Genomic DNA, 11,100 nt, shown 5'->3' with positions numbered 1-11,100 from the left:
CGTGAAGAAGAAGGTCAAGTTCCTCAGTTGAGTGTTTATATATGAACCAGACCAGAGGAGTTTGGAACGTGGCAGAAATATGTGCAGAGAGATGTGATTTAAGGATGTGCACCTGTTGAAAGAGGCTGTATGCAGAACTTTTGATTCTGGGGCTGTTCCTGAGACAAAAGGGTTCCCCTAAATGGACAGAAATATATGCATATCCTATCCTATTCTCTCATGAGGTAATAGATTGATTCCTATTATATCATAATATGAACCATTCAGCTAACATTCAAACCAAAATGTTATGTAACTAATTAACAACTAACTTCTACATTGTATCTTCAAGTGTTCGCATGTGAGCAAAAGAGAAAACAGGTGGATATCGTTGCAAATATTTATTACACTTGAAGCAAACTAACAAATATGGATGTAAAACAATGTAAAAAAAAATGATATTCATCTTAGAAATCAAGTGTGACTTTAGAAGTCAAACGAGTCAACAACAAAATAATATTTGTAGATTTGCTGTTACAAACAAAATAAGAGAATAAATATTTTCACATCTGGAAAGGCATTTTTTTTTGTGAGTGGCATTCGCTAGCTGTGGAGCTTAACATAGAAATAAGAGCAGTGCCAAAACATTGCAAAGTAACTCCTAACTTCAGTTAGCATTGAGTATCTTTCCATACACAGAGTTCAGTCAGTCAAATCTGAATGAGCTGTCTCTTTCAATCATGACTGCACTTGGAGAATCTGTTTGAAGCAGAATACAAAACAAGTACAACATAGAAAAACAACACTGTCCTTTCTTTTATATAAAAGGATGGAAACAAAGACATTCCACATTTAACACATTTCAAGTTCAAAGCCCCTCCTGGCCTGAAGTCCTCGCCAGTAGAAAAGGAATATATCTGAAGAAGAATATCTCTGAAGTGGTGTATTCAACACTGCATCATAGCTTATATTCTACACTTAGCTTCTCTAAGAGGCGTTAGCAATATAACCAGCCAGTGATATATATTACAGGGTAGCGTTCTTTACAAAAATGTGTCAAATGCATACCGTAGCCACATATATTGGTATGCTAATATATGTGAATGTGGAAACATATATTTTCAAGGAGAATGGCCTATATGCACAGGAGCAGCTCGGATATCAGTTCAGTTTAGTTCATTGGGCCCCTGTGTGAAGCAGAATTGGAAGAGAAAAGGGGCTTGTGCCAGTGCCAGGCAGGGTGCGTACACTTCTCCACTTCTCCTCAGGTCCTGCCCGTCAATGGGCAGAGTCAGAGTCACTAGAGTCCAGGCTTTGCTGTGTGGCCGTGGCCGTGGGCGTGCGTCGACCAGTCGTCGGACAGTAGAGCGCCTGCGTGCTCCGGCGAAGGTTCTCCAGGGACTGCAGGAAAGAACGGCGTGCCCTCTCCTCTTCCAGGGGCGAGGCGCCCTCCTCCTCCACCTCGGTGATCTCGGCGAAGGTGACGGGCTGGGTCTTGAAGCGGGCCTCGCGGGCCCGGCGGGGGCGGCTCTTGCCACGGGCGTGCCCCTTGGGGACGGGGAGCTGCTGGGGGAACTCCTCCATGGTCGAGGAGAGAAGATGGGCAGGTAGCATGTGGTGGAAGCCCTGGGTCTCCATGGGCATCTGACGGACAGCAGCCATGTGTGGAACACTGGGTGTGAAAGCAGGTGGAAAAAGCAGTTGTTTTGCTCCTTCGTATGCTATTGTCCCACAGTTCTCTCTCTCTCGCTCTCTCTCTCTCTCTCTCTTTAGTGCCTCCTCTATTGTCAGATGCTCTTTCTCAGGAAAGACAGTGAAGCAAAGTTCTCTTAACCATACCAAAATCTCCCAAAGTCCTGGATGATGAAACTCTGTGTTTGTACCAAAGAGCTGCTGTATCAGATGTCACCTCTTTTGTTCCAATTCTCTAATCTTTGAGTCCTTGTCAGTACTGCAGAGCCTGTGCGAGCGGAGGTTGCTACATATGTCCACTCGTGCTGTAAGCTGTTCCTCCTTCTTGTTGTTTCTCTATGTCGCTGTATCTGCCTCAGTCCAGCGAGTGCTACTGACACAGACAGCTCCGGCACCGGCTTTTATAGCGTCATCTCACTACCCACTCAACTTTACTACTCCACCCCCTTCCCTCTTGGGCTCAGTCGTCACTAGTTAACACAGCCGCAATGCCATAAACCTGCCTATTTCTACAATTTCTCTTCTTAAAATCAGATTTTTAAACCTAACCTTAGCCCTTACCTTAACCGCTCTGCTAACCTTATGCCTAACTTTAACCTTAAATGAAGACCAAAAAGAAAATGTTTGTTTTCAATAATTTTTACGATAGAACACATTTTGACTTTGTGGCTGTATTATCTAGTGGAAACCCTCTATCTCTATGTGCCAAAATCAAATCGCTCCTTCTCAGTCATCGTTCCAGCTTCCATAGCAGTTGCCCAGAGTCAGTCTCCCTAAATAGACAGAGATGAAGTGAGAGAGGAGTAAGAGAAAGAGGGGTGTGCCGTGTGGTAGAGAGCGAGAGAGAGAAAGAGAGAGAGCGGGATGGGTGGGTGGAGAGTGGGAACGAATGAGAGTAAAGGGGAGACTGAAATAAACCAAAAGATTTAGAGGTTAAGGGTCCTAGAGGGGCATGAGCTGTTACTCTTCCAAATTGTTGGGGGAAACATGTAGCTAGTTACCTGTGCTTATATGTATGCTAACAAGCAAAGATAAACAGTGGCATTAAAGGGCAACTGTACTTCCTGATTTGGCCTCATTATAGATTTGGTTCATGAAGAAATGCTAGCGGCCATGACTGAGTTGGTTTTGGGAAGTGTTTTGATGTGTGTGTCTCTTGTGTGTGTTCGCAGGTGGGAAGAGTTACACAAATTATTTAGCCAATTAGGTTCAGCCGGCTGGTGTGCGACCGTGGCAAAATTGGTTTGATTTTGGACAGTCTATCTCTGGATTTACCGCGCTTTGCGATTGGGTCGCGTTCAGCTGCACTCCAAATTGATGATTACATGTGGGCACGTGGGCAGGATTGAAACAAACCCAACCTTCATTTACGTTGTGATGCAGTCAAGACCACAAAACTCAGTTTTGGACGAGACTGATAAACAAATTATAAATGATCCTATTTACACTTGTTTTGGTCCATTTTGACTGTAGAATCAATGTTCCTGACTCATATCAATGCCACTTAGGCTGTTTTCTAAATGGGAAGTTAAGATTTTAGAGGCAGTTGCTCTTTAATAAGTTATGCGGTCCCCACATAAATACATACACGCATGCAGAGAACAGATTAAGTACATGCAGGAGGATGCCAAGGATTTCAGAGCATGTGTCAGACCATTTAACCATAGAGATCCTATCAAAATCATTTTCTATAATTCTCTATGCTTTTACCATTGACTACATAATTTCGACAATGTATAGAAAAACTGTACCATCAAAGATTGTAAAGACACACACACCTAACATAAAGATACACATTTACTGAATGTACATTCTGGACATTCATACCAGGAAATCACAGCTAGCTAGCTGCTATCCGTGTGACTATCGGCTTTCGTCGATTCCGGAGCAAACATCAATTATTCCGGAGCTAGCCAGCTGAAGAGTTCCATCAATCACTCCTGGGCTACAATCACCTATCCGGACCCGTTTCACTGCCTACGCGGAGCCCCACCGGGCCTTCACAACTGGACTGACGACGTTATCTATCCGAAGGAGTTATCCGGCTGGCTCCTCCGTCGCGACGTTACCTGAACGCCCATCTGCGGCCCGCTAACCGTTAGCTGTCTTATCGGCTGCTATCTGAATAGACAATCGGACAATTTATTTATTTATTTTTATTATTATTTTTCTTCTTGGGCCTCTATAACTATATCTATAGTTTTTTTGTTGTTGTTGTGTGATTTGGATTAATCCCCTCTACCACACGGAACCCCACTAATCTACTGACGGAACACAAGAGGTGGCTAACAACAGACCTCCATCCTATGCTAGCTTGCTACCGATGGCCTGGCTAGCTGTCTAAATCGCCGTGACCCCCAACCAACCTCTCTACTCACTCGACTAAGCATGCCTCTCCTTAATGTCAATATGCCTTGTCCATTGCTGTTCTGGTTAGTGTTTATTGGCTTATTTCACTGTAGAGCCTCTAGTCCTGCTCACTATACCTTATCCAACCTATTAGTTCCACCACCCACACATGCAATGACATCTCCTGGTTTCAATGATGCTTCTAGAGACAATATCTCTCTCTTCATCACTCAATACCTAGGTTTACCTCCACTGTATTCACATCCTACCATACCTTTGTCTGTACATTATACCTTGATGCTATTTTATCGCCCCCAGAAACCTCCTTTTACTCTCTGTTCCAGACGTTCTAGACGACCAATTCTTATTGCTTTTTGCCGTACCCTTATTCTATTCCTCCTCTGTTCCTCTGGCAATGTAGAGGTGAATCCAGGCCCTGCAGTGCCTAGCTCCACTCCTATTCCCCAGGCGCTCTCTTTTGACGACTTCTGTAACTGTAATAGCCTTGGTTTCATGCATGTTAACATTAGAAGCCTCCTCCCTAAGTTTGTTCTATTCACTGCTTTAGCACACTCTGCCAACCCAGATGTTCTAGCTGTGTCTGAATCCTGGCTTAGGAAGACCACCAAAAAATTCTGAAATTTTAATCCCAAACTACAACATTTTCAGACAAGATAGAACTGCCAAAGGGGGCGGTGTTGCAATCTACTGCAAAGATAGCCTGCAGAGTTCTGTCCTACTATCCAGGTCTGTACCCAAACAATTTGAACTTCTACTTTTAAAAATCCACCTCTCTAAAAACAAGTCTCTCACCGTTGCCGCCTGCTATAGACCACCCTCTGCCCCCAGCTGTGCTCTGGACACCATATGTGAACTGATTGCCCCCCATCTATCTTCAGAGCTCGTGCTGCTAGGCGACCTAAACTGGAACATGCTTAACACCCCAGCCATCCTACAATCTAAACTTGATGCCCTCAATCTCACACAAATTATCAATGAACCTACCAGGTACCTCCCCAAAGCTTTAAACACGGGCACCCTCATAGATATCATCCTAACCAACTTGCCCTCTAAATACACCTCTGCTGTCTTCAACCAAGATCTCAGCGATCACTGCCTCATTGCCTGCATCCGTAACGTGTCAGCGGTCAAACGACCTCCACTCATCACTGTCAAACGCTCCCTGAAACACTTCAGCGAGCAGACCTTTCTAATCAACCTGGCCGGGGTATCCTGGAAGGATATTGATCTCATCCCGTCAGTAGAGGATGCCTGGATTTTTTTTTTTTAAATGCCTTCCTAACCATCCTAACCATCTTAAATAAACATGCCCCATTCAAGAAATTTAGAACCAGGAACAGATATAGCCCTTGGTTCTCCCCAGACCTGACTACCCTTAACCAACACAAAAACATCCTATGGCGTTCTGCATTAGTATCGAACAGCCCCCGTGATATGCAGCTGTTCAGGGAAGCTAGAAACCATTATACACAGGCAGTTAGAAAAGCCAAGGCTAGCTTTTTCAAGCAGAAATTTGCTTCCTGCAACACTAACTCAAAAAGGGTTCTGGGACACTGTAAAGTCCATGGAGAATAAGAACACCTCCTCCCAGCTGCCCACTGCACTGAAGATAGGAAACACTGTCACCACTGATAAATCCACCATAATTGAGAATTTCAATAAGCATTTTTCTACGGCTGGCCATGCTTTCCACCTGGCTACTCCTACCCCGGTCAACAGCACTGCACCCCCCACAGCAACTCGCCCAAGCCTTCCCCATTTCTCCTTCTCCCAAATCCGTTCAGCTGATGTTCTGAAAGAGCTGCAAAATCTGGACCCCTACAAATCAGACGGGCTAGACAATCTGGACCCTTTCTTTCTAAAATTATCTGCCGAAATTGTTGCCACCCCTATTACTAGCCTGTTCAACCTCTTTCGTGTCGTCTGAGATTCCCAAAGATTGGAAAGCAGCTCCGGTCATCCCCCTCTTCAAAGGGGGGACACTCTTGACCCAAACTGCTACAGACCTATATCTATCCTACCATGCCTTTCTAGGGTCTTCGAAAGCCAAGTCAACAAACAGATTACCGACCATTTCAAATCTCACCATACCTTCTCTGCTATGCAATCTGGTTTCAGAGCTGGTCATGGGTGCACCTCAGCCATGCTCAAGGTCCTAAACGATATCTTAACCGCCATCGATAAGAAACATTACTGTGCAGCCGTATTCATTGATCTGGCCAAGGCTTTCGACTCTGTCAATCACCACATCCTCATCGGCAGACTCAACAGCCTTGGTTTCTCAAATGATTACCTCGCCTGGTTCACCAACTACTTCTCTGATAGAGTTCAGTGTGTCAAATCGGAGGGTCTGCTGTCCGGACCTCTGGCAGTCTCTATGGGGGTGCCACAGGGTCCAATTCTTGGCTCTGACTTAGAATACGTGGACAACTACAAATACTTAGCTGTCTGGTTAGACTGTAAACTCTCCTTTCAGACCCATATCAAACATCTCCAATCCAAAGTTAAATCTAGAATTGGCTTCCTATTTCACAACAAAGCATCCTTCACTCATGCTGCCAAACATACCCTTGTAAAACTGACCATCCTACCAATCCTCGACTTTGGCGATGTCATTTCCAAATAGCCTCCAATACCCTACTCAACAAATTGGATGCAGTCTATCACAGTGCAATATACTAGCCCCATATACTACCCACCATTGCGACCTGTACGCTCTCATTGGCTGGCCCTCGCTTCATACTCGTCGCCAAACCCACTGGCTCCATGTCATCTACAAGACCCTGCTAGGTAAAGTCCCCCCTTATCTCAGCTCGCTGGTCACCATAGCATCTCCCACCTGTAGCACACGCTCCAGCAGGTATATCTCTCTAGTCACCCCCAAAACCAATTCTTTCTTTGGCCGCCTCTCCTTCCAGTTCTCTGCTGCCAATGACTGGAACGAACTACAAAAATGTCTGAAACTGGAAACACTTATCTCCCTCACTAGCTTTAAGCACCAACTGTCAGAGCAGCTCACAGATTACTGCACCTGTACATAGCCCACCTATAATTTAGCCCAAACAACTACCTCTTTCCCTACTGTATTTAATTTATTTATTTATTTTGCTCCTTTGCACCCCATTATTTTTATTTCTACTTTGCACATTCTTCCATTGCAAATCTACCATTCCAGTGTTTTACTTGCTACATTATATTTACTTTGCCACCATGGCCTTTTTTTTGCCTTTACCTCCCTTATCTCACCTCATTTGCTCACATCGTATATAGACTTGTTTATACTGTATTATTGATTGTATGTTTGTTTACTCCATGTGTAACTCTGTGTCGTTGTATGTGTCGAACTGCTTTGCTTTATCTTGGCCAGGTCGCAATTGTAAATGAGAACTTGTTCTCAACTTGCCTACCTAGTTAAATAAAGGTGAAATAAATAAATAAAAACATACAGTATATGGATGTATGGGGTTTGTGCCCATCCACATGTAACTGCCAAAAGAAAGGAAACACCAACATAAAGTATCTTAATGGGGCATTGGGCCTCCACAACCCGGCAGAACAGCTTCAATGCGCCTTGGCATAGATTCTACAAGTGTCTGGAACTCTTGTAGGCAACATTCTTTGACCTCAAATTCCATAATTTGGTGTTTTGTTGAGGGTAGTGGAAAACGACGCTCAAGAATCTCCCATATGTGTTCAATTGGTTTGTTATCTGGTGATTGAGACGAAATGAGGCTGTTCTGATGGCAAAAGGGGTTGCAACACAATATTAGGAAGGTGGTCCTAATGTTTTGTACACTCAGTTTACGATAACCTCCCCCCCCAAAAAAGAGTAGCTGTTTGATGTTTTTCACACCTGTATATGTCTTGTATAGAAGTCTATGCAATAGAATGTTTGGAGGCTGATAACGGAATGTTGAGACAAGTTGGAATGTTCACATGGTCATTGAACATGACTGTTACATTCTATTGAGTGGATCTCATCTTTAAAAAAAAAATTGTATTTAGTACTGACCAAAAATATTTCACCTTTACTGAACCAGGTAGACCAGTTGAGAACAAGTTCTCATTTACAACTGCGACCTGGCCAAGATAAAGCAAAGCAGTGCGACACAAACAACAACACAGAGTTACACATGGAATAAACAAACACATAGTCAATAACGCAATAGAAAAAAGTATATATACAGTGTGTGCAAATGGTGTGAGGGGGTAAGACAATAAATAGGCCATAGTAGCGAAATAATTACAATTTGGAAAATTAACACTGGAGTGATAGATGTGCAGATGATGATGTGCAAGTTGAAATACTGGTGTGCAAAAGAGCAAAAAGGTAAATAAAAAAAAAAGGGGATGAGTTAGATTGTATGGGCTGTTTACAGATGGGCTGTGTACAGCTGCAGCCATCGGTTAGCTGCTCAGATAGCTGATGTTTAAAGTTAGTGAGGGAAATATAAGTCTCCAGCTTCAGCAATTTTTTCCAGCAATTCGTTCCAGTCATTGGCAGGAGAAATCTGGAAGGAAAGGCGGCCAAAGGAGGTGTTGGTTTTAGGGATAACCAGTGAGATATACCTGCTGGAGAGCGTGCTACGGGTGCGTGTTGTTATCGTGACCAGTGAGCTGAGAGAAGCCGGAGCTTTACCTAGCAAAGACTTATTGATGACCTGGAGCCAGGGGGTCTGGCGACGAATATGTAGCGAGGGCCAGCCAACGAGAGCATACCCGCAGTGGTGGGTGGTATATGGGGCTTTGGTGACAAAACGGATGGCATTGTGATAGACTGCATCCAGTTTGCTGAGTGGAGTGTTGGGGGCTATTTTGTAAATGACATCGCCGAAGTCGAGGATCGGTAGGATAGTCAGTTTTACGAGGGTATGTTTGGCAGCGTGAGTGAAGGAGGCTTTGTTGCGAAATAGGAAGCCGATTCTAGATTTAATTTTGGATTGGAGATGTTTATGAGTCTGGAAGGAGAGTTTACAGTCTAGCCAGACACCTAGGTATTTGTAGTTGTCCACATATTCTAAGTCAGAACCGTCCAGAGTATGATGCTAGTTGGGCGGGTGGGTGCGGGCAGCGATCGTTTGAAGAGCATGCATTTAGTTTTACTGGCATTTAAGAGCAGTTGGAGGCCACGGAAGGAGTGTTGTATGGCATTGAAGCTCATTTGAAGGTTGGGTAACACAGTGTCCAAAGAAGGGCCAGATGTATACAGAATGGTGTCGTCTGCGTAGAGTTGGATCAGGGAATCACCCGCTGCAAGAGCGACATCGTTGATGTATGCAGAGAAAAGAGTTGGCCCGAGAATTAAACCCTGTGGCACCCCTATGGGGCAGCTGGGAGGAGGTGCTTTTGTTCTCCATGGACTTTACAGTGTCCCAAAACATTTTGTTGTTAGAGCAACATGATGCAAATTTCTGTTTGAAAAAACTAGCCTTTGCTTTCCTGACTGACTGTGGGTATTGGTTCCGGACTTCCCTGAAAAGTTGCATATCGCAGGGACTATTCGATGCTAGTGCAGTCCGCCACAGGATGTTTTTGTGCTGGTCGAGTGCAGTCAGGTCTGGAGTGAACCAAGGGCTTAGTTCTACATTTTTTGAAAGGGGCATGCTTATTTAAGATGGTGAGGAAATTACTTTTAAAGAACAACCAGGCATCCTCTACTATCCTCCTATCCTCTACTGACGGGTGAGGTCATTATCCTTCCAGGATAGCTGGGCCAGCCTTCTAAGTGATATCGTGGTGAACAGGCAGTGGCTCGAGTGGTTGTCCTTGATGATCTTTTTGGCCTTCCTGTGACATCGGGTGCTGTAGGTGTCCTGAATTGCAGGTAGTTTGCCCCCGGTGATGCATTATGCAGACCGCACCACCCTCTGGACAGCCCTGCAGTCATGGGCAGTGCAGTGGCGGTGATACAGCCCGACACGATGCTCTCAATTGTGCATCTGTAAAAGCTTGTGAGGGTTTTAGGTGACAAGACAAATTTATTCAGCCTCCTGAGGTTGAAGCGGCGCTGTTGCGCCTTCTTTACCACACTGTTTGTGTGGGTGAACCTTTTCAGTTTGCACGTGGTGTGTACGCCAAGGAACTTGAAACTTTCCACCAAAACACAAAAATGTAGGTACTGCAAACACAAATGATCTATAAAAAGGAACATTGGTGATTATAAGTTATTCTGTCCCTGACCATCAATATTCTTTAAATTATTCTCTCTAACCTTCAACCATACACGCTATTGAATTACATTTTTAGGCATTAGTTCAGTGGCTGGTTGACAAATTTAGTTGAAATTATGCAATTAGTGATTAGAAAAAAATGCGGCCTTTTTAGCAATTGGACCTTCGACAACCCTCAGCAGCCACTAACCAATACATATTTCAGTAGGCCCTATACTACAATATGTATTTTTCTACATGTAGACTATCTATAAAGGCTGTAAACCTAAGGCTTTAATACTTCACCAATCACCAGCTATATAAGTTGATACCCTCATCAGGTGGTTTGTTAGAATGTTATGTTGGAATGCAATGTATGACAGATTTCAAGATATACATTTTATATTAAACAATATGGTTTAATATTATCATTCTAATCATTACAAACCAGTAAAATATCCCTTAAGGGATATTATAGATGTAAGTCACAACTGTAACTCAGCCACTCTGGAACATTCTCTTGGTAAACAACTCCAGCGTGGATTTGGCCTTGTGTTTTAGTTTATTGTCCTGCTGAAAGGTGAATTCATCTCCCAGTGTCTGGTGGAAAGCAGACTGAATCAGGTTTTCCTCTAGGATTTTGGATGTGCTTAGCTCCATTCCATTTTTTTTAATCCTTAACGATTACAAGCATACCCATAACATGATGCAGCCACCGCTATGCTTGAAAATATGGAGACTGAAAGCAGACGAAATTTTGTTATTGAAAATAAAATGTAGAAATGAAGGATACAAATGACCCAACATCAACATTTTTGGGAGCAACTAATATTTTACAAAGATGATATATTTTGCAAACCTGGCTAATTCGGTTATGTTATCTGCACAACTATAAAAAAAAAAGTTATCG

General features: G+C 43.6%; 1 protein-coding gene across 1 annotated transcript; it reads right to left on the bottom strand.

Moving 5' to 3' along the window:
- Positions 1–365: 365 nt before the first annotated feature.
- On the bottom strand, positions 366–2,163 carry LOC112218281 (uncharacterized protein C11orf96 homolog). Its single transcript, XM_024378937.2, has one exon. It carries the CDS (start codon positions 1,639–1,641, stop codon positions 1,258–1,260), a length of 384 nt encoding a protein of 127 aa, XP_024234705.1. The 5' UTR covers positions 1,642–2,163; the 3' UTR covers positions 366–1,257.
- Positions 2,164–11,100: the final 8,937 nt, after the last annotated feature.

Source organism: Oncorhynchus tshawytscha, linkage group LG19 (genome assembly GCF_018296145.1).
Source record: "Oncorhynchus tshawytscha isolate Ot180627B linkage group LG19, Otsh_v2.0, whole genome shotgun sequence".
In the NCBI taxonomy this organism is placed as follows: Eukaryota; Metazoa; Chordata; class Actinopteri; order Salmoniformes; family Salmonidae; genus Oncorhynchus; species Oncorhynchus tshawytscha.
The sequence above is the reverse complement of the archived record's forward strand: the minus strand, read 5'-3'. Positions and strand labels throughout refer to the sequence as shown.

Bases quoted from the DNA above. Each gene is read 5' to 3' on its own strand.
- LOC112218281 (XM_024378937.2), bottom strand. From the start codon at position 1,641: ATGGCTGCTGTCCGTCAGATGCCCATGGAGACCCAGGGCTTCCACCAC.